The sequence below is a fragment of the Colius striatus genome, chromosome 2 (assembly GCF_028858725.1).
Source record: "Colius striatus isolate bColStr4 chromosome 2, bColStr4.1.hap1, whole genome shotgun sequence".
Classification (NCBI taxonomy): domain Eukaryota; kingdom Metazoa; phylum Chordata; class Aves; order Coliiformes; family Coliidae; genus Colius; species Colius striatus.
This window is the reverse complement of record NC_084760.1, coordinates 41,355,329-41,380,801: the sequence shown is the minus strand read 5'-3', so window position 1 is coordinate 41,380,801 and position 25,473 is coordinate 41,355,329. Positions and strand designations below refer to the sequence as shown.

Here is a 25,473-nt window from a genome sequence, read left to right as displayed (position 1 = left end):
CCAGTAGAAAGATTTTGCTGCAGCAAAAAGTACACTGGGGTAAGGATGTCTCTCAAACTGCTGCAGCTTATCTCGCCTTTTATTCTCTGCTTTGTGTTGGAAAGGGTTTCTATTTTCCAGTCCTGTTCCATGCTCGTGTATAGCACAGGTTCTTGCTCCTCTTCAGAGGCTATGGAGTTTTTATTTTTTTTTTTTTTTTGCTACCCTAGTGATTTAGAACCCAAGTCTGATTTCTGACAATGTAATAGGTGAGGTGAGTATGACAGTAGATCTCAGCAAGAGAAACACTTGCATGTTTATTTGTTTAACAGAAACAATACATGGTGGTAGGCTGGAGAGAATCAAATCTGAAAACAGGCTTTAGATGTTGTTGCAAGGGCATGTTAATATCACTGATGAAATAATTACTCCGCTTTCCTTGTTCCACTTCCTTCAGTTGTTTTGTTTGGAACCTGACTTTGAAACAAATAGGCTACAGGCAGCAGTAGCCCCTCTTGTGCAAGACTTAGTCATTTAGAAGACACCCTTTCATATGGCAGCTTCAAAGAGAGGTCTAAAAACAAGAGCCTTCTTTAGCCAAGCACAGTCAACTTCTACTGACAGACACAAAGAACAATGCTAGTACCTGGAAAAAGACAAGGGGCTGGGAAGTATTACACCCATGAAATATCAAGATGATGAAGCAATGCTTACATACTCCTTGAAAGAGAGTGGTATAAGTGTAATTTCACCTACAACAGTATGGGTGAGTGATACTGGTAATACAGGGATTAACAAGAGGCATGGCTTAGAGCTTTGCCAAAAGGGAATTAAAATTGCTACAAGAGTGACCATTTCATCAGCTTTTGTAATGGCAACATCCTCTAACTATGGCAGTAAACAGATCTTAAATGTAAGTGGATCAAGTTCATATAAGAAGTCCCATGTCTGAACAAACACTTTTCTCTGCTGTTACTTCAAACTATTTCTTGAAGCTTTTAGTCTGACTCTTATTTTAATAAGACAGTTTAGGACCACCTTCCACTCTCTTGACTAGAAGGAGCAAACACCGGCTCCAGCTCTCAACTGTTGCCAGAGCAGAGCTGAAATATGCAGCAGTTTAATAATAAAGATTTTTTTTCTTATACTGCAACAAAGACTTGCTGGATGCAAACTGACTTAAAGCTTGGTAAACAGAATTTTAGTTGAATTCCTTGGAGCATTATTTCTCTGCAAACTTGATTCTAAGTCAGGACCAGAAAGATCATTTACATTATCATCAACTGATTTTTTTTTTTCCATGTCTTTTTCTTCTTCTCTGCAGCTGCCTATAAAGCAGAACTTACCCTTTGCAGTATGTCAGGGAATCCCACTAACTCATTTGAACTAATTCTCCATTTTCATGATGATATAACCTAATACTTTGTTGTTGGTGTTCCACACCCCAAAAGCTGTGGAAGTGGTCAGTGCTATCCCACGTCTGAGCAATGTCTCGCCAACATTAATGTCCTCATGGCTGTGGCATGTTCAGTACTTCTTTGTATTCCTTACTCAGGTTCAGCTGGAGATAAGTCAATATTGGTACCAGGAATAACATTGGGTCCTATACCATCCACAAGAGCATCCCACTTATCAAAATCTTTCTTAAGACCTATGAAATGGGGGGAAAAAACCCAAGTAGTAATGAGTTAAGACATCAGCTTTTTTTAACGCTACACTGAAAAATTAAATCAACTTAGCAAAGTACCGGCAGCATCATGTTTTAAGGAGGGAAAAATTATGCTTCAGGTTTTATGTATCAGAAGAAAACTCCACTGAATGTTCCTGTGAGCTGCTTAGATTACAAAGGTAACTACAAACACCTAGAAAAAGTTTGATTTATTTTTTCCACTCAAACTTTTGATACACTTTTTAAAAAACTTTGTTCAAAATAGAATGTAAATATAAAAAGCTTCATAGGAATAAAGAATTAACTTTGTACTTTGATGTAAACAGGTACTTACTCAAATGTTTCTGCAGGAAGGCTAGTGAAGCATGATTGCTTATATCAATAGCTTCATTTGGATCTATTTCTCCTTTTAATTTGAAGAATCTTCCAATGATTTCTCCACTCACAAAGGTAAAGTCGGGAAAGCTCTGATGTACTGATCCTCTGCAAATAGAAAAATGATCAAAAGGCTTTTAAGAAAGCAGTTGTCTGATTAAAAGATGCCATGCGTTGCACAGACTCACATCCTGTTGTCTTTAGCACAAGATAAAACAGGTTCATCTCTTGAGCATTCTAGATTAGCAATATATTCTGTCATAAGAACAGAAGGGATGAAGTTTTATAGGGGCTTGCTGTAAGTCACTATAAATGCAATGGCAATAAAGAGTAGGAAGATAAAAGTTGTTGCTGCTCTGAGTATAAAGTGGATTACAGAGCCACTCACTTCCGTGTATGCTGTGCTTTCACTCGGTGAATGCATCCCTGCACTCAGAAGCCTATTTTAAAGCATTCAGCCACAGATGATGCAAAACTTGTGCCCCAGGGCAGGACTGCTGGCTGCTTTCAAAGAGCTCTCTGTTTCCACAGTGAGGAACATGCTGCTATCTCATTTAAACATGCTGTGGAAAAATGTGGGCCATGAGGAATTAGTGACTGTCTTTCTGCAGTTAACAACTCCGAAAAGAGAGTGAAGATTTATTCTACCACAGAAATGATGGATCCTGGCCACTTACTTGATAGTGATCATTTTCTTGTTTGTGTCACTGGAGATGAGCTTCTTCATCTTTATGATATTAGCAGCCCACTGGAATTTTTCAGAGTTGATAAAAAGCAGAGGCTGCTGGACACTGTTTTGGTAAATGTCATCACCCACAGGAAGCATCCATGCATCAAGGGCAATGCCACACCTGCCAAAAACAACTGGCTATGGTCACAGAAGCAGAAAGCTTTGTATGCCAGTTTTCAGCACACTTTGATTTACAGGAGCCACGGGAAAGAGAAACTCTGTGACACTGAGCAGGTTACTGAATTGTTTTGTTTCAAAATTCTACTCTGGGGAAAGAGGATCCATTTTTGCATTTGTTGATGTCCAGTGCCAGCTGCATCTGGGCACAGGGGCTTCTGCAGGGTCCCACAGTATGATGATACCACATAATGCAGCTATTATGTTCTACCACATCCCCACAGTTGAAAAAAGCATGACTCGAGAAAGCAAGACATGCGAAACCAAACTTTTCTTCTAGAGCTAATTAGTAGTTGGAGTATCTAAGGTAAGGTCCCCTGCTCCAGACCTCTTCAGTGCCAAATGTCTCTTGCCTAGTTTTGCACACTTACCTGAATCTTATTTCTTTGCTGAGACTCTCAATAACTGTAGCACCACCAAAAGAATGTCCCATCACAGCTATTCTGCTAGTATCAACAGAATCCTGTCAAAGAAATCCAGGTGCTGTAAGAGACTTTCCCAAACTTGTTTTTTGTTTTTAATTTAAAGGGAATAATTTTTTAGGCAACAGATCCTATTGAAATTGGACAAGCAGCATTTCTGCTCCATTAGTATCAATACAGCTTGGGATGAACTGAGAATATGTTCATATATCTACAGCGTGATCTTCAGAATAGTTTACAGGAACCAGTTTAGAAATGGAAAAAAGAAACCAGAAGAATGATTAGGCATTTAACAAAACGCAGTCTCTGTCTTTCACTTACCTTTAGGCTATTCCAGTCAAAGTTTGAATTTAGTACATTTATTACTTCCTCTCCTGAATTGACTTTAAGAAGGAGATTGAGAGCTTTGATACACTCCTGGGCTCTTTGTTGCACCTGGGGAGAAAAAGAAGTTGGGGCAGAGCAGTGGAAGGAGTTATCAGAAACTGTTAGGACCTTTGGACACAAGGCTTAGTCTGTTTTAGTTTTTTTCTTCCCTGAGTGTCTGATACAGCAATGAATATCCCAAACTGCAGAATGGAACTATAAAACAGAACTCTTGACAAGGCCTGACCAATGGCAAAACTGATTTTTGGAAAGCCAAAGGTCTTGTGTAGATCCTCAGCACACGGAGGAATTTATGCCAACATCATCAGCCAAAGACCTTCAATTCCTCCATCCTGTCACTACTCAGAGAAGGGGTTGTTGGGACGTGGAAAAGCTTAAATTACACAACTACAAGGAAGACTGACTCACTGCTACTCCTCAAGGTCATCTGGATGAACAAATGTTGTTACATCATTTACCCCACCTGCACAGTAGCTTTGAAACTGTCTTTAGAGTGGAGAAACCAAAAATAAGAAACAGCCAAGAGGCCTGTCTCATTTTGTATGTGAAAACATTCTTGAAAACTGTAGTCAAGGTGTTGCAAATAAAAGTTTTTAAGTATAAGAAGTGTTTTTCACTTTGGTATGTCAATAAAAAGCTTCAAAAAGAACCAAAGAACAGTACTGTTTTCGGTAACTACAGTGTGTAGGCACTCAACAGGATCTCTGTGCATTGCTGTATTTCATATAAATCTCTATCTCCTGACTTCTCTAGTAGTGAAATTTGCAGGCACTAGCTTCTAGAGGTTATTTGCAAGCTCAGACATTATGCATTTAGACTCGTAAAGAGGATGTTGTGTGCACACAGGAAATTACAATTGTACTGCTGTCTGAATGGCCCAGGGAGATAGAGACAAACAACTCCCTGGCTGAATTTGCATTAGCTGTGGGAAAACATTCCCATATTTTAAATGTCAAGTCTGTGCTTGGAGGAGCTTGTCAGTATGGCCATATCACATCTAGAATGAATGCTGCTTCTAATCAGGAAGTCTGCATTGTTTAAATTGATACAAACCATGTTAATGCACATTGAAGGGGATGAAGCAAACATTCCCCCTTAGAGCAGCCATGATTAATCTTGCTATCCAAGAGTAAACAAAAGCTGAAGCAAGTCTAAGGCTAGCCAAACACTTGAATTCAATGCTGTATCACTTAAAGACTGGGCTGGGCAGCAAAAGTGTGAAGGCACAGAGAAGAAACAGAAAGTTGAGTGGAACCACAGGAGAAACAGCTGACTAAGCTTGATGCGCAACTTCATGAGAAAGCACTGTTCTGAAGAAAGCTGTTGTTGGCTTTCCCATTTCAGGAATATAGGACTTGATGCATTATCAGTATATCCTGAGTGTGGGAATTGCACACAAAGGGTTAGATGTGCCAGTGCCCACATATCTCTTGTGCAGACCTTGAAGGTGGAGGCCTGCAAGATCAGCATGAGAAGCAGCCAAGGGAGGAAGCCTTGTGGTAGCAAGATGGTCCTGGTTTGGCCGGAAATCACAGTATCAAGCAGACAAACAGCTTCAAAACAGTTTCAGCAAGGCCATGGTGCCTGGAGTGAGACTTTTCCCTAAATATCAGTAAAATTAATATTCAAGGTAACACCCTGAATATGGCAATGTGCTGAAAGAGGTACGTGCTAAACATGCATGACTATGTTCCTCAGCTCTTCACCCAAATCATGTCAAACATCACCCTAGGGACAGGAACCTAAAGAGTTTTTAGTCTTTTAAACATATGGCTTTTAGTTTTTTGAGCTTTTTTTTCTCCTTTCTCTTCTCAGAAACATGCAGAAGGAAGAAAGAGACTGAAGACCCAGGTGAGACAGTGGACACGTTGAACTCTTCTTCCTCCATCAAGACAGGGACACCTTCTTGGTCAGAACTGAGCTTTTTCGTTCTGTAGTGAAGAATCCCCAGGATTAAGTACTGCCAGCATTTGTATTAGCTATTAGCACTACTGCAGTGAGTGTATTTATCAATGGCAATCTCCAATCTGTTCCATCTTTTGCCTTAATAAATTACCTATTTTCCAACTTTCCAAAATTATGTCTCATAAACAACAATTCTAACCCTTGACTTTGGGAAACTGTTTTCAGTGAAAGTCCCTGGGGGGAAATCTCACAATCTGACTTCGAGCTCTCATCTTTTAATGCAACAATGAGCCATGGCAGAAGACTGCCGACATGGCCAAAGGGAACAACTCTCCTAGTTAGTCCTGAACACACCACCCCTGCTTTGTTCCCTTGAGCACAGACTCAGGAGGAGTACCTGCTTGTGGCGCAAACAATGCTCTTCCTCTCCAGTTTTTAGCTTCCTGTAGTAGATCCACTCCTTCTCCATGTTTGATGTAGACTCTTCTGGTGGCTCAGAAACAGACTTTTTTTTACAATAGTATGTTGCTGAAGCAGATTCATCTCTGTTATATCAACAAAAGGTTATTTCTGGGGATGTATTATGTTTGGGTTGGGGTGAAGTCAGCAAAGTTTTAGATTTCATTTCTCTCTAGAGATCCAAGCCACTGACCAGTGCTGCTGCAGTCACAACTGAGTGCAGACAGCCTTTCTACACAATGCATTAAACCCACCAAAACTCCCACCCTCCTTTATATTCTCTAAATTCTAAAAATAAGAGAAAGAAAAATAGGAAGCCTGAAGAATGACAAATTCTGCTCTTGAGACTTTTCATTCAAGGACTTATCTAAGCAAATTCCCATTGCCTAGGAAGAGCTGAACTAGAGAAACGGGAGGTGTTTGCAGGGCTCAAGAAGATAGGTTAGTTTTCTTTATGCAAAAAGCCTAAGAAGATCTTTAGAATAAATAACATTTCATTCAATGTGAGAAAGTTTCTTTCCATCAGAACTCTGAAACGTTCAGCATACGCACCTGTGCTCCACAGCTGCCACTATAAAGCCCTGAGAAGCCATCTCTATGCAAATGGCAGAATAGATTGTCCTGCAATCAAAACCACACTCTGGTGAGACATGTGCATCATGATCTTAATTACACTGCTCTTTAAACACTGACCATGCTACATATGTGCTTGCCCCATTTAGCATTTCTTCTCTTTGAATTTTCTAGCCAGCAGAGCATGCTTTTGTATGCCAGGCATCAAAGGCTCTTCACAAAACCTTGTTACTGTTTTACTGCCTATTCAGAAGGAAAAATGCTACTGATTTTTAAAAAGTAGCACCTAGGAAACTTCAAAAATCAACTAGCTAATCTTCACAATGTACTTATGGGTTGATAAATACCTTCACCCTAAAATACAGAGGGGGAACAGAATTAAATACATCAACTCTGCTTTTATTTACTGCTGTTGACTTCAGTGGAGGCATACTGAGACACAGCAGCCTGTTCTTCAAATCTGTTCCTGCTCCACGGAGATCTCACCCCCTACTGAAAATCTCTTCAGAACCATCCATGGAGATTGCTGTCTCCATAGACAACAGAAATAGTTTGCAAACAAACTGCAGAATTACCGAAAAGCTCCAAGTCCATGGGAAAAAATGAGGAGTGGGTATTTTTCTCCTGGCTTAAAGGCAGCATTTGACTTTGCAGGACAAGTCACTGAACCTAGACAAAAATCAAAGAGACCGTCTTTGTTACTGAAATGAGAGAAAGCATTTGTTCCTGTAAGAGAGATCCCAAGAATCTGATGACTCCTGATTTCAGAGAGGTCATCTGAAGATAAAAGTATCAAATCTTATCCTTAAAATACAGAAGACAAATACTGATCCAATTCCAAAAATAGCTTCTACTTGTCAGAAGATACTTTCCTTCTCCTTGTGCCATCCACAGCCAAGCACAAGGCCCACATACTTCTTAAACTGTACGAGAACAGATTTGCAGGGAGTCAGGCATCTCTGTCTTGTTGGTATTCAGATCTTAGTATCTATCTGACTTTTCTACATTTGCACCTTTCCCTGTGGGATTTAAATCCCAACACATACACAAAGCTTACCCAAGTTCTTCCTACAGCAATTGCCCAGACTATCCTATTCAGAGGAGTCAGGGACTGCAGGTCTGCCTGAGAACTGGGTCACATTCAGCATAAGCCTCACTACACAAACCATCTGAAACAAATATATTTCTTTAGGAAAAAAATCCCAAAGTTTTAGTACTGCGGCAATAATGCACTGCCCACAGCTGCATACAGAGCTCATGCTCTTGCACTAGTCAAGGAATAAAAGCAAAACCGGTCTTACCAACGTAGTACTGGAAAAGCCTTTCTCCTACAACTCGGTACATATTAAGGAAGTCAGAGAGTCCCTGATAGTACTCTTTATCTGGAATCCATGGTGCCTCTTCGTTATCTGTGGTGTCACATGATGGATAATACAGGCGCAAGAAGCTTCCCTGGGATTTGGAGGGAAAAAAAAAACCAACTAAAGATTGATATTTATTTATATATGGAAAAGAAAAAGGAAGAAAAAAACATTTATGTCAAGAGTTTCAGATGCAAGAATGACAGCTTGAGAGAGTTATAGGACTCTCACAAGAAAATGATCCTCTTCCACAGGCTTTGATACCAATCCTACATCACTATCTTTTTGTCCCTGCAACGAATTTAAAGTAGCATGGCTGTTAGCATCCAGGTAGAGATATGACACCTTCTCTAGGTTAGCCTATGGCTAATTCAAAATGCTCCATTTAATTCAGTTACTCATTACAAACACTAGCTACTTATTTGCTCTATTTCCACATCTTGCTGGATCTTTTTTTCTGTCCTCCTCACTATGCCTCCCTTTGGGGAATGGTATGATGATGCCGTTTGATCAGTTTAATAGGAGTGACTGTGTCCCTTTCACCCTTCCAGCTGGGCAGGGGGCTCTCACGGCTTTCCTTGCACCAGTGAGGCTCATGGAGCTGTTACTGACCCAATTCAGCTTGCTAAACTGGGGGAGAAAAAGGACGCTCCAAGAAGTATATTTTCCCACTATGTAAGCAAGACAAATTTTACCCTGAGACTAGTTTCTGGAGGTGTGGAACAGCAGAGGAGATTCAGGTAGTCAGGGGCATGGTCTCACTGTGGCTACATTGTTCCTGGATGACTTGCACAAAAGGCTGTCAGTAAAGCTCCCAGGCAGCTGGACAGCAAAGGACTGACATATATTGTTCACCCTCATCAAGATGTTTACGAGTTTTTCATGGTCCATCTTTCTAACCGCTGTTTTGTTAACTTGTGCTTTATCTGCCTTTCATTTTTACCACCAGTCTGAATCTTCCCTTACTGTCTGTACTACAGGTCTTCCAGGAAACCTTCCAAGCTTTACACATTTATATAGACCCTCCATTCTCCCCTTGCCAGTATTTTTCCTATGCAGACAGCAGCAGTGTGGCAACAGCACACCTCAAAGCAGCCCTCCCAGCAGATGAACTGTGTGTAATTTGCTTGCTGACTTCCTGGTTTGCAAGGGAATTTGCGACACACTGTTCACACTGTCTTACTCCAGCTGTACTTTTGTTTTCGTAAGTTAAGTCTAGGGCCAAAAAGAACGTGAGGTTGGGAATAAAATCTGTTTTCTTGAATAGTAATTTCTGAGTTTCATACACAACGTGTACAAAAGCTTGCTTAATTAAGCTTGTTTTTATTTACTCATCAAACTTGAATCAACCTTTGACATAAAGGCCATTAAGGAAGTTTCATCATCAAGCCTCCATCCATACTGATGATATTAATTGATCCCAGAATAGTCCTAGTGAACTTTAGCAGGTGACTAACTGCTTACCAGGAAGAGAAAGAGGTTCATTATTGTGCCTGAGAGAACTCTAATTATACAGATTGATTATTTAAGAAAAACACAAGGGCTGATTGCAAAGAGAAACTAATATTTTCTTTGGGCTAACACAGAGTTAGCCAGTATAGTAAAGGAAAACATAAAAATAACCACTACAAACCGATCACAAGTTCCACTATATCTGGCTCATGGAGCTCAGGAGTAAAACCGCACTGTAAATATAAGCATGTTCTCATAGGAAAACTTAAAAGCAAGAGGATTTGAAATGGAAACCTGTAAGCAAGCTCATTAGCTGTCTACCATCCTCATCTTTTTATTGGGCCTCTCTCTGTACTAACCACTTGCAAAATTGACATCCTGTTCTTTTTCAGAGAGATAAAAATTTGAGATGTCTGAGGATTTACTCTGCAGCTGAAACGCTACCTACCCTCATCATGTCAGCCATGCACACAGACAAGACCTTCTGTTTGATTCATCTGTGCAACTACAGCGAGTTCTTTCACTAATGTTATGGCTTAAATCCAAAGGAGGAAGAACCGAGAGCTTTACCTCAACTGCATTTTCTGTCATCAGGTCTGTACATCCAACTGAGTGTGGTCCCTTTCCTTTGGGGATCCTGTAAAACTTAGTGCTGCTGCTCTCCATTTCCATTGGTGCCTTCACAGAAAAACCTGGGGGAAAAAGACAAAGCAAATCAAGAGGCTGCCTTGGGCTGTGTCACCTCCCCTGAAAAAAATTAAGTGTGCTGAAGATGCAGGAGTCAGAAACTCAAAACTTGAGCTGACAGAAGAGTCTCAGAATGACAGATCTAACATCCCAAGCCACCGACCTGACCTGCTCTATGGGGGAATTTCCTCATCCTGAATGCTAAGGATCAGACAACACTTGAGTACTAAAGGGAAATGAAACATATTTCAGGGGAGACCACGGTGGCATTCGGGAAGCCACGGGGCAGGGGCAAAAACCGAGAAACACAAGCCCGGGAGCGGTGAGTTTCAGAGGTGACGGCAGTTCTCTCCCTCAAGGCCATGACCCAGAGCTGCTCTTCCTCGGATGAGCCACAGAGAAGGAAGTTTTTGCAGCTCCTGTGCAAACAAATCCAGCCTATGTATCTGCAGAAGGAGGATGTCACGGAGAAAACCAACGCCGTAGCCATTTGTTTTCCATGAAGCCTGGCTTTGATCCCTGGAGAGAAAAGGAAGGGCTGCGCGTTGTTAGGAAGGTCTGACCGTCGCCGGCCCGTACCTGGGATGGCACCTCCGGCCCCGGCTGGCCCTGGGGCTGAGCTGCGCGCCGGAGAAAGCAGCCGCATCCCAGCCTCAGGCCGCGGGCAGCACCCGCCGGCCGTCGCTCCAGCCCCTGCGCCGGCGATCTCCGGCCCCCACCGCCCCTGCCCGCGGAGCGCGGAGCAGAGCCGCGGCCATTCCCAGCCTGCGGGAGCAGCTCGCCTCCGGGAGTGTCCGGGCGGGCGGGGCCGGGCTCCCTCGGCCGGGAAGCGGCGGGGCCAAGCGCGGCGGCTCCTCCCCGGAAAGGGCCGCGGGTCGGTGCGTGTCGCCAAGATGGTGCGGAAGCTCAAGTACCACGAGCAGAAGCTGCTGCGGCGGCTGGAGCTGGTGAGCTGGGAGGCGGCGGCGGGCAGCCTAGCCGAGGTGAAGGCGCTGCGGCGGTACCGGCTGGGCCGGCGGGAAGACTACGTGCAGTACAAGGCCCTGGCCCGCACCGTCCGCACCTTGGCCCGCCGCCTCCGCGACCTGGGCCCGGCCAGCGCAGCCTTCCGCGCACGCTGCACGGCCGCGCTGCTGGAGAAGCTGTACGGGCTGGGGCTAGTGAACTGCCGGCGCTCGCTGGCCGCCTGCGAGAGCCTTTCGGCAGCCGCCTTCTGCCGCCGGCGCCTGCCCTGCCTGCTGGTGAAGCTGCGCATGGCGCAGCACCTGCGCCACGCCGTCACCTTTGTGGAGCAGGGACACGTCCGCGTCGGGCCCGAGGTGGTGACCGACCCCGCGCTCCTCATCCCCCGCGCCGTCGAGGATTTCATCACGTGGGTGGATACCTCCCGCCTTCGGCAGAAGGTGCTCGACTACAACCAGGAGCGCGACGACTTCGACTTGGCCGCCTAGAGATGTGCTGCCTGCCCCGCTGCTGCCCCCTGGACATGCATCGGTGCAGCTGACTGGTATTTACCTCCCAAAAACACACCAGAAAGGGGAGCAAGGAGGAAATGTACTCATTTCCAGGAAAGTATTGCTCTTCTCTTTGCTCCCCCTTGCAGCTAACAGCTTTATTCATCCATGCAGAGAACCTTCCCTTCTACTTCCATCACTCTGAGAAAACATCTGTCAGCCCAGCTCTGTCACACTTCAATCCTGCAAAGCCAAAGTGCCTGGGAAGATCCTCACCTGATGGCAAGAGAGGATGCAGTCAGGCTGAAATGCACACCTGCTAATAATAGTATTGCTGGAAGGGGTTTTCAGCCTGGCCGAGTGGCTATCTCAGGACAGTTTGGCAGCTTCGCAGCTGCTTTTCTAAGAGGTTGCCCTGTTCCTCCTTCAGCTGACGGGCACACAATAACTGGAGGAGCTGCTTCTGGAAGGATTTTCTTGGGACGTATATGCAGGGAAATGTGGGGTTTGCTTGGGGTCCCTAGTAAACAAAGAGGCCAAGTACTGCATTTCTGGAACTGTGAGACTTTTAGCCAAAAATGGGATTTAAAAGAAGGCCGACTTTGCTTTCATGTGAAGTTGTAAAGGGAAGTTTGATACTCTCTGTATGTTCGGCATCTTTGCTGTTTGGGGTTCCAGCTAACAATTAGGCACTGTTTATGGAGCAAGATCTAACTGGGGAAGAGGCATTGGAGCAAAAGCTCTCCTAACTATAACGATAAACCTTGGGAGGGGGGCAGAAAGCTTCTGCATTTAGCACATAAGCCAAACAGAAATTAGTACCTGAGGGGAGCCTCAGACCTTCTGGTGCTGTTTGGAACTTTCTTCCTCTTTGAAATAAAGAGCAGAAAAGCAAAATTAAACCAGTTGTTTTAAGTTGCTGTGGATGTTACAGGATAACAGCATCCATCATCCCCACTCTCCTATGGTACTAGAACTCAAATCCTTGTTTTTTAAGAAATGCTTCAGCTTGTGTCTTCAGTTGGAAGTTTGTGGCCTTGCTGGTTTTACAGCAGCTGAGACCTAAGATGCATAGCCAGGGTCCACACATGCCTCGGAGGAAGGCTGGGTCTCCTTCAAGTGCCATCAACAGCACCAGTTCTATCTGAAAACAGAGGTTCCACCTGCCAGAAGCATGCCCACGTTCTTGCTTGTGATTGTAGGCAGGCAGATAGTGGCTTCCTTGTGTTTACTGGTGTTTTTCCTTCTGCTAGCAAGTTTGAGTTTGTTGGCCAGAGCCAAAGTGCTGCGAGTGGGTGGTTCCTGCAGCGGCGTCGGAGCCTGGGATTGTAAGGGGGCAGGAAGCAGCTCCCACAGCCTCTCCTGGCACTGGGATAAACACAGAGGCTTTTTTTGTTTTTCAGATCCCAAGGCTAGATCCAACATCGGTGCTGGCTGCCAGGGGCCTGTGTGAGCCACTGCAGGGAGATCATATTGGCATTGTGCTTTTTTTTTGGGCCAGATCCTGCAAACTCTCCCCTCTTCTGGAACTCCAGGGGCTTGCTACAGAAGAGCTTATGCTCTTGGTAGAAGGACAGGGCTGTGACTGTGTGCTTCTTCCCAGCACCTTCTGAAGTGGGATTACTGTTTTTCAGGTAGCTCAGCATCTCCATCAAGCTGGAAGGAAGTTACCAGTGCAGAAGTACAGAGGGTGGTGATGCTGGTGTCAGGGCAAGCTTTCCCCATGCCTGACAAAACCTGATCTCTGCTGTTTCCATGAGTGTCCCATCCCAGCAGCTGAGGGCTGGAGAGGTGCCAGCAAGGGAGGAAGTGGCTGCAAGAGGAGTCTGGTCAGTGCAAGAGCCGTCAGAGCAAACAGTGAGCGGTTCCCATGCAGGAGCTCTCACTTGGATGGTGGCCAGTTGTAAGGGACCTTTTACCAGTGCCTACAGTTGTACTTTTTTCCCCTCCCTTTGTTTTTTGGATATTTTCTCTTTTTTTTTCTTCATTCCTCCCTGACCTTGGCTTGTCCTTTATTTCAAGGCTGCTACAGTAGGGGGAGCTTAGCCTGGGGAATGTGGGGGAGACAAGGAAAGAGTCCTTCACACTGAGGCCTTTTGTGCTGCACAGGGTGTAAATGGCTGAGGCTGTCACCAAAATGCAAATGTGTATTTTTCCACTGATCTGAGCCACTTTCTGCCCCCCCCCCCCCCCCTTCCCCCAGTAAACTGCACATTTTAAAGGCTGCTTTCACCCAATGTCTTAGTGTGGCTTAGTGCAGAGGTGATGCTGACCTCAGTAATTCAACAGATAGCACATGGGTCTGGGGAAGGATGATACATACCCCTTGCCAAGGTGGGAAACGGTGACAGGGAAGCAAAGGTGGAGCTGGGTGATTCCCAGCCTTTGAGGTAATGCTTCTGCATCCTAGGTTAGGCCAGGGCCTCCCAGCTACATCTTGGGGCACTTCTACTTGCACATCTCAGCAGTAGCTGAGTGGCGCTCCTCAGTGAGATGAAGGTGTCATTGTCCCCTTCTTGAGCTCCATATAATCTAAGTACATGTCCCACCTCCTTTAACACTGGAGAATGAACCAAAAAGCCATTTATCATCATCAGAGCATGGAATCACCTTAGTCCCTTCCCCAGATACCAAAACATTTCAGCATTCACCTAGTCTGGGGCAAAAAAGCACCCCTAAATGTTAAGCATTTACCTGAGGCCCCCAGTTCTGGTCCCTGCCCTGTTTTAGGCATTGAAGCAACTCTTTTCACCCTTTCCTTGCTGGTTTGGGCCTGAAACAGGACCTGGGTGAGGGAAAACCTGCCTGCTGTGGAAGGAGCAGGCAGCAGCTTTGGAATCAGACTGAGGTTCAGTCTTCCCCTAAACCATGGAGCTTCTGGATCCAGGGGCTAAATCCAAGTGTACCTCCTCCAGTGGGGATGTCCCCTCTCACTTCTCTGCAAGCACAACTCCACTGCAGAAAGGTCTCTTTCCCTTAATACCATCTGATTTTGAAGAGAAGAAGCGTGTCACTTGCAACAGGCAGAGAAAAAGGGGAGGCTACGCACTACCAACAGCTAGAGATGGAGATTTTAGAGAGGGTCCTGCGTGTTCTCGGCAGTAAGTGAGAGCAGCTTCTCAGCTGCTGTAAATCACGTCAGCAGGGTTAGTAAGCATGACTCCAGACAGCATTGCTGCCCTCAGTCCCTACCCTGAAGAGGCCCAGAAAGCTGTGTCACGGGGTAAAGTACAAGCTGGCTCTCCCAGTGGGTTCATCTGGCTAACATTGCAGTCCACCACCTTGTCCCATACGTATGAGCTCACCAGGCTCAAAATATGCTGGGGAGAAGCCCATCCTAAACCTGCTGTCCCCACTGGCTCCCAACAGCAGCCAGGGCTCGGGGGCAAACATCCTGCTGACGCTGGGTTTGGGGGAGATGACCCAAAACCTCCTGCTCTGCGTTCCTCTCAGCCCCCCTGAATAATTAAAGTTGGGAATATCTACCAGAGGCGTGCTCAGTCCAAACTCCTGCTCAAAGCAGGGCACTGGATGCCTGAAGCAGAGTTTAATCATCCTTTTTTTTTCCCTCTCTTTCATCTAGTCTGTTTCCCCTGCTGCAGCTTGGGACTGCTGTTTCCCATCCCGAAAACTAGAATGACTTTTTCCCTGAACACTGGCCGTACACACAGCAGGGAAGGGGCTGTGTTCCCTGCTGCATCTTTCAGGACAAATCCCACTCCTCCGCAGGGACACGCAGGGATCTTGGGCCAGAGAAGGGGCTGGAAGGGAGGAAATGGAAGAGCTGAAGGCCTCGAGGCCAGGAGCCAGGCTGCGGGAGCACTGTCCCGCTGCACAAGGGGCTACGCAGAAACCACCGGGCTGCTGACAATCCCTCTAAGGCTGCGTCGCTCCCCGCCGCGCTCCGCGTTCCCCCCGCCGGGGCCCCGCGTACCTGTCCTGCGGCGTCCCGGAGCCTCTCCGCTGCCGTCCCGCGGCCCGTCGCCGCTGTCCCGACCCCGCGGTGCCCGGCCACAGGCGGCTGCGCCCGCAGAACGACGCGTCTCTCGCCAACACGCTGGCTGCTGCCGGGCTCTCCCCGAAGGGGAGGGACCAAACTTGGCCTTAGTTTTTAGATGAGACAGTCTTTCTGGGAGAGATCTTCCACGGGCCTGGAAAACAAGCTTCTGGCACGGAGCCATGCCCTCCCCTCCTCCGCCTTCCCCCCCGCCACCCAAAACCCAACCCACTGCACGCCCCAGAGATCCATGCGGCTGCTTAGAAGCCGGGCTGTGCCTATGCAGGGACGGGGGAGGTTTATATACGGCGCTTGTCTGGCCACGGCTGAATTTTGTCTCTCCTCGCGGCGAGGCCGCGTAGGGCTGGATCCGCTCCGGGATCTCCGCGAGAAAACCCGCCCGGACAGGCTGCGGCACCCGGAGGTGCTGCAAGGCTTGGGACTGCGAGAGGAGGCGAGTCCTGGGCGGGGAAGCACTCCATTAAGCTCAAGATCCCTCCATATAAAAATCCAAATCCTTTCCTCTGGCGTTATGAGAAGTGGGTAGCAACAGGCTGAGGAAGCCGATCCCACTGCTGGGTGCAACTTCTGGAACGATTTACGGTGGATCAATCACCCTACTGATGGGTGGATCAGCACCCATCCACACTTTGTATAGCCCAGGCATTTACCCCCTCATAAGACTCGGGGAAATAAGCCTAAAAGCGGCACCAGTAACAGATGAGAGGTCAACAGGATGATTCAGCTGATGAAACAGCTGTAAGAGTTTCAAGGCCAGCAGAGGGAAGCAGCAGGGGAAGGAGGGTAACATTTGTCTTGGCCTAAATTCCTTATGGAGCTGCACCCCTGAACTGTCTCCTTAGAGAGCTGGTGACTCCTGGGGTGGGATCATTGGCTTCTCTTCCTCTCCCATTGCATGTATGTGTGTGGGTATGATCTGAGGCTAGCAGAGCACTAAGGAGCCTGACATTTAAGTTATATTTTTAAACTTTGAATTTTGTTGGCATTTCCTTGGAAAAAAGTAATGACATTGTGTGATGGTGTGTCCTTCCAGCCTGTATTTTGGGTGTGTTTGGGATGTTTATGGGAGTTTGGGAAGAAGCAAATGGCCACATCCACCTCTGGCTCCAGGCATGTACACCCTAGGATTGCAAAACTTCCCTCATGTCAGCCTCCGCAAGCTCCAATATTAGTCCTTTCCAATGTGCTAAACATGGAAATCATATTCTTTTAATCTGTAAAAATTACTCCATGAAGTAAATACAATGCAAAAGCTGTAATGAGTCCTAAAACTTATGAGTGGGACTGGGCTAATTAGCTCAAGACCAACTGTTGGTCATAGAATCACAAAATCATTTCAGTTGGTAAAGACCTTTAAGATCATTAAGTCCAACCATTAATTTCACACTGCCAAGCCCATCACTGACCCATGTCCCTCAGCACCTCATCTACACAGCTTTGCAATAGCTGCAGGGATGGGGATTCCACCACCTCCGTGAATAGCCTTTTCCAGTTTTCTCCCCTTTGATTTGTCCAGACTGAAGAAAATAATGCAGTATTTCCATCCTCAGGATGATGGGGTAATGCAGTGACCCTTGCAATTCTCTGCCAGCAGAGCAACTAGGAAATATTCCCTAGCCCAGGTATAGTTATTGAAATCCCTGCAGGGACTGAAGGTCTGCTGTGTTCCTTGATAGGAGTCTGTTGTATGGAACTGGAAAATGCAAAGCATGGCTGTGGAGATGAGAATTTTAAGCAACATGCCATAGTTCCATTATTTGCACCAAAGAACGTCAGAAGATAACTTGCACAGATATTTACTTCATAAACCACTACCAATAACGGATCTGCAGCACTGGCAGGGGAGGAGCCAGTTTCCATGGCACGGGAGGACCAACAGACCCGTGGCAAATGTTTGGCCTGAGCTGCCTGTTTGTTAGCAACATCCTTCAGAAATGCAATGTGGTTTTATCTCTGAGTCCTTTACATAAGGGGCTCTACTTGGCTCCAGGTTTCCATGACTGCAAATCAGATGTCACCATCAGTCTGGGATCACTGTTTTGAAGGTATTTTTTTCCCCTCTCATTCCTTTTTCCTTGTTCTTTAATAAATCCTGTTTTCTCAGAGTGCATGTCTCATTTTTAAGCCAACTGCTGCTTGGTCTGTTAAAACTGCTCTTGAGAGGAGCTAATTCATCCACTAAACAACCATCCCTGTTTTACCAGGCACCTTTTTCAAGTGTGGAGCATGACAGAGCTCCATGAAGCTGTGGCTGTGGGGGACTACGACCTGGTAGATGAGATTTTGAGGTCAGGGCGCTGCGACCCAAATCACAAGGATGTTGACTGGCACGATAGGACCCCGCTGCACTGGGCTGCTGCAAAAGGTAAGGACACCTTGTTCTGTTACCTCTGCAAACCAGCCTTAGGAAAGGAAATGCTGGTTGTAGTTACACCTTGCTGGCAACTAATGCTGGTGGTAGTCACAGCTTGAGTCTGCTCATTTTGTGAGCAAGAAAAAGAGGAAAATTGCAATTGAAATGGGAACTTTGCCTCCAAAATGATTTGTGAGATCATCATTGAAGTGATTGTTTTAGCTTTTTTTTACCCTTGGTATGTGAAGATTTACAATTGACATGATATGTACAAATAGTATGGCCACTTGTCCCCCACATAACTTTTCTAAGAGGTGACTTCACATAGTGCAGAGGAGTTATTTTCCATGGACACCTGCATAAATGAACAGAAAGTCAAACCCACTGTATTTATACCAGATATTTATAAAACTCAATAGAACAAAATAATTACAGTATGCTTTATATTGCCCTTCCTCTGTCCCACATGGTCGAATGAACAGATGACTAGAGTTGTATGTAGCTCCCACCCAGTCCTTTACCATCAGAAGTGTCTGTTAAAATCAAATATCCTTTTGCAGATATTCAGAGGAGAGATGAATATATGACGTGTACTTGCACATAGTGTAAAATGGGAAACTGAACCTGTACTCCTCCATGCGTATGACACCAAGGTAGTCAATAGCCAATTGGTCAATGACTAATTGAGATGTGCTGTTCAGAAATTAGAATTTCTTATTTATTGCTTTTGTTGTAAAATGCTTCTGAAAGCAGTCTGGTTTGGATGGAAAAAAAAAGAAACCCACAACATTTTCTAAGGCGTATCACAGAATCACAGAATGGTGGGCATTGGAAGGGACCTCTAGAGATCATCCACTCCAACCTCCCGCTAAAGCAGGTTCCCCTCAGTCAGGAGGCACAGGAACGTGTCCAGGAAGGTTTGGAAACCTCCCAAGGAGACTCCACATCCTCCCTGTGCTCAACACCAAACAAATTTCTCATTTCATTTAAGTGGAACTTTTGGTGTTCCAGCTTTTGACCATTACCCCTAGTCCTATTGCTGGACACTACAGAAAAAGTGTACTCCCAACCTCTTGACACCTAGCCTTTAGGTACTTAAAAGTGTTAATGAGATCCCCCTTCAGTCTCCTCTTCTCCATGCTGAACAGCCCCAGTTCCTGCAGCCTCTCCTCATGAGAGATGCTTCAGTCCCTTGATCATCTTGGTGGCCCTGTGCTAGGGTCTCTCCAGCACTTCCCTGTCCCTCTTCATCTGGGGAGCCCAGAACTGGATACATTATTTAATAAATCAAATAGCCAGATTGTGGGTAAAATCCATTATGACATGACTGAGGAAATGATGATGAATTGTGCATGACTGACATATGCATCTTGAAGGTCTCAAGTCTAACACAAGTGCCTCTTCTCTCCCTGTGCTGCCACCCACGGAAGGCCAATCGGAGCTGGTCAGGCTGCTGGTGGATCACGGCGCCCGGCACTGCCTGCGGAGCGACGTGGGCTGGACTCCGGCTCACTTTGCTGCCGAAGCGGGCAGGCTCGGTGTGCTCCGTACCCTTCACACGCTGCACGCTGCCATGGATGCGGCCGACCTCTTTGGAGACACTCCCAAGAGGCTTGCGGACATCTACGGACACCGAGACTGCTCCAGGTTCTTGGAAACGTGAGTAAAAGTGGCCTGTCCCTCTGTGGCAGCTGATGGGGCCCCAGCAATGGAAATTAAGTTGACTGCTATGTAATGGACCAGAACAAATAGAAATGTGTTAGTTGTCTTTCCATCTAAAGCCTATTTACATGAGCCATCAGTGAAGGCCAACCGCATCCCTCTTGAGTCCATGTCTGGAATATTGTGTCCAGTTTTGGGCCTCTCAGTTGAAGAAGGACAGGGAGCTGCTGGAGAGAGTTCAGCACAGGGCCACAAAGATGGTGAAGGGAGTGAAGCATCTCCCTTATGATGAAAGGCTGAGGGAGCTGGGGCTCTTCAGCTTGAGAAGACTGAAGGGTGACCTCAGTAGTGTTTATAAAGAGTGGATGTCTGGAGGATGGAGCCAGGCTCTTCTCAGTGATGTCCAATGAAAGGACAAAGGGGCAATGGGTACAAGCTGGGACATAAGAGGTTCCACAGAAACATAAGAAAAACATTCTTCACTGTGAGGGTGATGGAGCACTGGAACAGGCTGCCCTGATGAGTTGTAGAGTCTTGTTCTCTGGGGACATTCAAAACCCACCTGGATGAGTTCCTGTGTGACCTACTCTAGGTGGCCTTGCTCTGACAAGGGGGTTGGACTAGATGATCTTTTGAGGTCCCTTCCAACCATTAACATTCTGTGATTCTGTGATTCTGTTGCTTACTAATAGCTCTGTAGTATCTTGATTAAAACAATAATGTCATGAAGCGGTAAAGATTTTGAAAACATACCAAGGCAAACTATAAAGGGCAGTGGAACAAATGAATGTCTTCCCAATGTTTTCCTCATGACAAAGACCCACATTTGCTCATCTACTACTCCAGCACCTCAGTGTCTCTCTTGTGAAGGGCTCAAAACTGAACACAGTAAAGAGTGTTGTGAAAACCTGCACACACTGAACTCTGAGGTGCTGGAGCACCCAAAGGCTTTTCCTCCCCTGGGTTTTGCTGTGAATTTACAGTTGCACCACAGTCCTTAACCAGACTCTTTTTTACCATTGACATATTCGCAAGACTGCTTTGACACCATATCAATTACGAATTTTCTTGTGGACACACTTTTAATGCAAAGTCTCCAGCTTGCCAGTTCAGCACAAGAGCTGCCAAGTTCAAGATCAGGCACAGTGGCTGGGCAAATGTCTGAGAACTGCCAGATGCCACCTTTCATTAACCTACTTAAACCTTTCTCTGGGTCCTGCTGTCCTTTTGCTGTGCTTCCACAGCTTGTTGGTTCCTGCTGAAGTGCTCCATGCTCACCTTTTATCTTTACACAGTGTCCTTCCATAGAAAGAGATAACCAAGCTGTGCAAAATCTCCCTGTAAAAAGCCCAAAATACTTGATAGGAGAGCCACAGATTCCTCTTTCTAAGCTCTGGCTGTTGTGTAAGCTGATGGGGCCTTTCACATACAGAACACCTGAGAGCTAATGCCTTGCTGTGCATGGAAGCTGTCATGCTGCAGACCATCATTATTGCCCATCTTCCTTCAACACAGAAGATTCAGCTCTTATTGTCCTCAGACAACTAATTGATGCCTAAGTTTGCTAATTAGTTTGTTTTTCTTTTTTTACTACTGAGAGCCTAGCTGGGATAAGCCCTGGTTTACCAGTTCTTTGAGAATGGGGCACTTTCTTCCAGAGGAGAGTTTCTCCTTATACTCTTCTCAGATCTTGGCTTGCTTAGTTTCTGTATCAGAACAGGTAAATATTGTCTGTCCTAGAGAGCAAAAGGTCTGCAGGCTTGTTCCCCTCAATGAATCGTTTCTAGTAATTGCTTATCTATTGAGCGCTGCTGTTTTTGCACTAATAAGTCCTGCCAAGTCTATAGCATTTGCTGAGCACTTGCCTGTGCACCAGGACCAAGGGGAGGTGACAACAAGGCGAGAGAATTGCCTGGATAATGCCAACAGGCAACGCCTGAGGCAGGCAGAGGATGAGGGAATGATTGGCAGGAGGTTTGACATCCTGGTGTGAGCCACCTAGGGTGACCTGTGTCACTGCCAGGGGGCTTTCTGAGGTGAATGACTAATGTAGTGTGGAAAAGTTGTCTTTCAGAGCCAGATTCTGGTCTGACTTGTCCCATGGCTGCCTGGCTCAGCCAGAAGCATGGCTGGGAGAACTTAGAAACCAGGGATATGCTTTGAATTGCCATGCCTTGGACATTTTAAAAGACACATGAAGACTGTATGATCACCTCAGAGCCTGTGGGCAGCCTAGGCTTTATCACCAGGGCTCAGGAAGCCGCTTTTTAAGGCCAGCCACTATAATTTACTGTCACAATGGATGCCTTCACTTTCATGATACACTTTCACTCCCTCACATCAGCAAACTTGGAGCTAACTAGGAGCAATTACTGACGTTTGTGCCATAGTCACAACTACCTTCCATGGAAGGTCCTGGGGTGATGCCCATGGCCAGGCAGTGCTCCAAAGATCTGGGGGCAGTTGGGCAGTACTGGTGTGTGCCACAGACAGAAAATGGAGTATGTATCTGCACACCAGTGCTGTGCAGCACGGAGCAGGTCTGCCCTCTCCTCACCATGTCTCTGGTAGTGGCATGTAAATATGAGTGATATTTTGTTACAGAGCATCACCATCAGTTTTGAATATTTGTCTACCATGCAAATGAGAGAAAAGGCATTTTTTAAAATAACATCCTATGACAAATACAGAGCTGACATGTATATCTAAACAGAGCTATGAGCATCCAAATCTTTCCCAAATCCCAATTCAACCCTCTCTAGCATCACCATGACCCTTGTGTGTCTGACCCCATGTGCTGCTGACTGCATGAACATACCTCTACCTACCTGGGTTGAGCCACTGCTCTGTACTGGGGATTGTTTGCATCAACATGGAAATTCTACATGTAGCCATATGTAAATATTATTAACATGTAAATATTATTAACATGTAAATATTATTAATATTCTGCTACAGAGTATCTGTACCACTCAATGAAGTTTGCATGGACATGCAAAAGATAGGAAGCAGCCTTCAGAACACAGCTGCTTCTGAATAACAAACATATTATTTGCATCAGATTGTGGGTTTTTTTGGCAGCAGAAGGGCTTTACCCTGGATGCTGCCAGAGCTGTCCAAGTGGCACAGAGGCCCATGGCCCCTGCCTGTTGCCAGCCTGCCTGTGAAGTGCTGGGTGTTGAAACTGCCAAGTCAGCCAATGGCATCCTGGTTTGTATTAGAAATAGTGTGGCCAGCAGGACATTAACGTTCTGTGATTCTGGGAAAGAGAACTGAACAAAACTTTCAGTAACTTGCAAGTTGGGCTTAGACTGAGTGATCTTCAAAGGTCCGTTCCAATCCAAACCATTTCATGATTCTATGCTGTGTGACTTGGATGTAAAGTGTAGATGTACTCATTCTTTTAAAATTCCTCAGTGCCTACAAAATACAGAAAGTACCTATCTGATTTTTGGTTTGAAGTCACTTTTTTTCCAGTGTTGTGATCTGATTAACATTTACAAATATCTAAAGGGTGGGTGTCAGGAGGTTGGGACATCCCTTTTTTCTGTAGTAGCTAGTAACAGGACAAGGGGTAATGGGATGAAGCTGGAACACAAAAAGTTCCACTTAAACATAAGAAAAAACTATTTCACTGTTCAGGTGAGGGAGCCCTGGCACAGGCTGCCCAGAGGGGTTGTGGAGTCTCCTTCCTTGGAGGTCTTCAAGAGCTGCCTGGACATGTTCCTATGCGACCTGATCTAGGTGAAACTGCTTCTGCAGGTCTAGATGACCTCTAAAGGTCCCTTCCAACCCCTACCATTCTATGATTCTATGTCAGTGCAAGGCCTGTATAAAGATTATAAAGAGAAAGTTAACAACACTTAATAGAAAGAATATTTAGGAGCTGTGGTTACCAAACCGTAACTGAGATGATAAAAACCCATTAAATTCTACTTCTCGAAAGAGTACTTTGATCTTGATGAAGATTATATTTTGTTGTGATTGATTACCATGGGAAATGTAATGAGAAAACATTTATATTCCCAGGGTATATGGAAAGCTACAGTGGAATATGTTTATTTTCAGATTAGCTTCTACAGAGTCCTTCAATCAAGATCTGGGTCTGTGTTTAATAGAAAATATATGAATATCACAAAAAAAATAGAGCTTTGGTAAACCATATGTGCCAAGCGCGAACCCACTGCTGACTTGGAAATCCTAGGGTCTGGATGGGTGATGATTCACAGTCTGACATGCACAGATTTCATACCCTTGAAATCATGGAGATAATTTGAAAAATGCAACTGAAAGCCCAAAAAACCAGAGAGCAGTTGTGAATGATTTGCGTGTGGAGGCATTGGGCTGAGAAAAATTATATCCTCTACATTATTTAAAGTTTTCCCAGGTCAAATTTGAACCTCCACAGCACAGTCTTATTTCTATGACATTGCTTAATTAAAACCATTATTTTAAAAAAACAGAAATGGGGATGAATTGTCAAGTTTAATTCTGGATTTGAATGTAAAATTTCAGGTATGAATTGGATTAGGATTAGATCATTTCTGAGGCCAAACAGTCATCCACAAAGAATAACTATGTACAAACCCTCCCTAATCCCAGTCGTCTTCAGATCAGATGTTTTGACATAAAGAATTTCAAATTTTTGACATGTTCCTATGTGACCTGATCTAGGTGACCCTGCTTCTGCAGGGGGGTTGGACTAGATAATCTCTAAAGGTCCCTTCCAACCCCTACCATTCTATGATTATATGATTCTATGATTCTAATACTTGTGAATGAACAGCACAAAAAAGCAAGGAAAATGCAAATGTGGTTACAGTGAGTTAATATGCCAAGCCCAATTGCATTCAGTGTGCTTAAGTCTATTTTATAGTACACAAATTCATTAGATCAGGCTTAGAGAGCTTCGTATGGTTAAAATTATAATGGTAAAAGTCCAATCTCCCTGTGGAACGTGGCTGAGTATTTCTCACTCTAGCCCAACTCACAGTGAGTACCTGATCACTTGGGGTGATGAATGCTAGTAGATTTGAGTTGAACCTCTGTTTTACCCTGTTGCTGGCAATATTGACCATAGACATACATGATCCCTGATCCTGCAGATGCTCACGAACTGTGATATGACTGTGCTGTGCTCAGAATCTGAAGATGCACTCTTGCCTTCTTCCCCAGAGCAGAGGAGGAGAGCAGAAACTATCGCAGGACAGCTGCACTGAAAGGAATTGCGTTAGATCAGATAGATGAAGACTGGGAACTCAAGAAAGACAGCCTTCAGAGAAACCCACCGTGTTCTCGTGAGAAATACACATCCTGTACTCAAAAGAAAAATCAAGGAAAAAGGAAAAAGCATTAGTGTGTTGGGCCTGTTTGGTGCCACTGAGAACTTGCAATGCAGAGCAAAGACTGGTAGACCTCAGGTGCAACTACGGCATGAAATATGGATGAAGAGGAGAAGCAAGGGTACATCCTTGTGATGGACTGTAAATGCTGACATTAACAGGGAGAGAGTAGAAGTGCTTCTGGCTCTGTGTGTGTTTATACATGCCGTATCTCTATCAGAAAGCTGCAGAAGATATTTCAATGAACTAATACTGTAACTCACTGAAATGCGTAAATATACAGGAATGACATCAGAAACAACTCATCTTGACTGAGAGGGAAATAATTTTGCTTCTGACTGATTAATGAAAGTATCTGGGACTGTGGTTCTGCTCACTCTGATGAAGTCCATGGCCCCTGCTTGTTTCCTTCTAGCCCTGAGTCAACCAGGAGGCTCAACTGGGACTTGTAGCCTCTGGTGTTGGCTC

The 25,473-nt window shown here is 45.3% G+C and overlaps 3 protein-coding genes across 5 annotated transcripts; 2 read left to right on the top strand and 1 right to left on the bottom strand.

Annotated features, from left to right (window-relative positions):
* Positions 1-272: 272 nt before the first annotated feature.
* On the bottom strand, positions 273-15,813 carry PLA2G7 (phospholipase A2 group VII). Of its 2 annotated transcripts, none has more exons than XM_061990085.1 (11): positions 15,565-15,813; positions 10,060-10,181; positions 7,978-8,128; positions 7,252-7,345; positions 6,656-6,724; positions 6,042-6,189; positions 3,674-3,787; positions 3,302-3,393; positions 2,701-2,874; positions 1,983-2,131; positions 273-1,630 (listed from the first exon to the last, which is right to left on the bottom strand). In XM_061990085.1, exons 1-11 carry the CDS (start codon positions 15,809-15,811, stop codon positions 1,527-1,529), a joined length of 1,464 nt encoding a protein of 487 aa, XP_061846069.1. In that variant the 5' UTR covers positions 15,812-15,813; the 3' UTR covers positions 273-1,526. The 2 variants fall into 2 exon arrangements, with proteins under 2 accessions (XP_061846069.1, XP_061846070.1); XM_061990086.1 differs by lacking the exon at positions 15,565-15,813 and adding an exon at positions 10,756-10,979.
* On the top strand, positions 11,016-12,532 carry IMP3 (IMP U3 small nucleolar ribonucleoprotein 3). Its single transcript, XM_010204141.2, has one exon. It carries the CDS (start codon positions 11,070-11,072, stop codon positions 11,625-11,627), a length of 558 nt encoding a protein of 185 aa, XP_010202443.2. The 5' UTR covers positions 11,016-11,069; the 3' UTR covers positions 11,628-12,532.
* On the top strand, positions 12,609-25,338 carry ANKRD66 (ankyrin repeat domain 66). Of its 2 annotated transcripts, XM_061990088.1 has the most exons (5): positions 13,387-13,459; positions 15,214-17,693; positions 17,853-18,013; positions 19,432-19,660; positions 24,839-25,338. In XM_061990088.1, the coding sequence occupies exons 3-5, from the start codon at positions 17,875-17,877 to the stop codon at positions 25,017-25,019; spliced, it is 549 nt and encodes a 182-aa protein (XP_061846072.1). In that variant the 5' UTR covers positions 13,387-13,459; positions 15,214-17,693; positions 17,853-17,874; the 3' UTR covers positions 25,020-25,338. The 2 variants fall into 2 exon arrangements, with proteins under 2 accessions (XP_061846071.1, XP_061846072.1); XM_061990087.1 differs by lacking the exon at positions 15,214-17,693 and having other exon boundaries at positions 12,609-13,459.
* Positions 25,339-25,473: the final 135 nt, after the last annotated feature.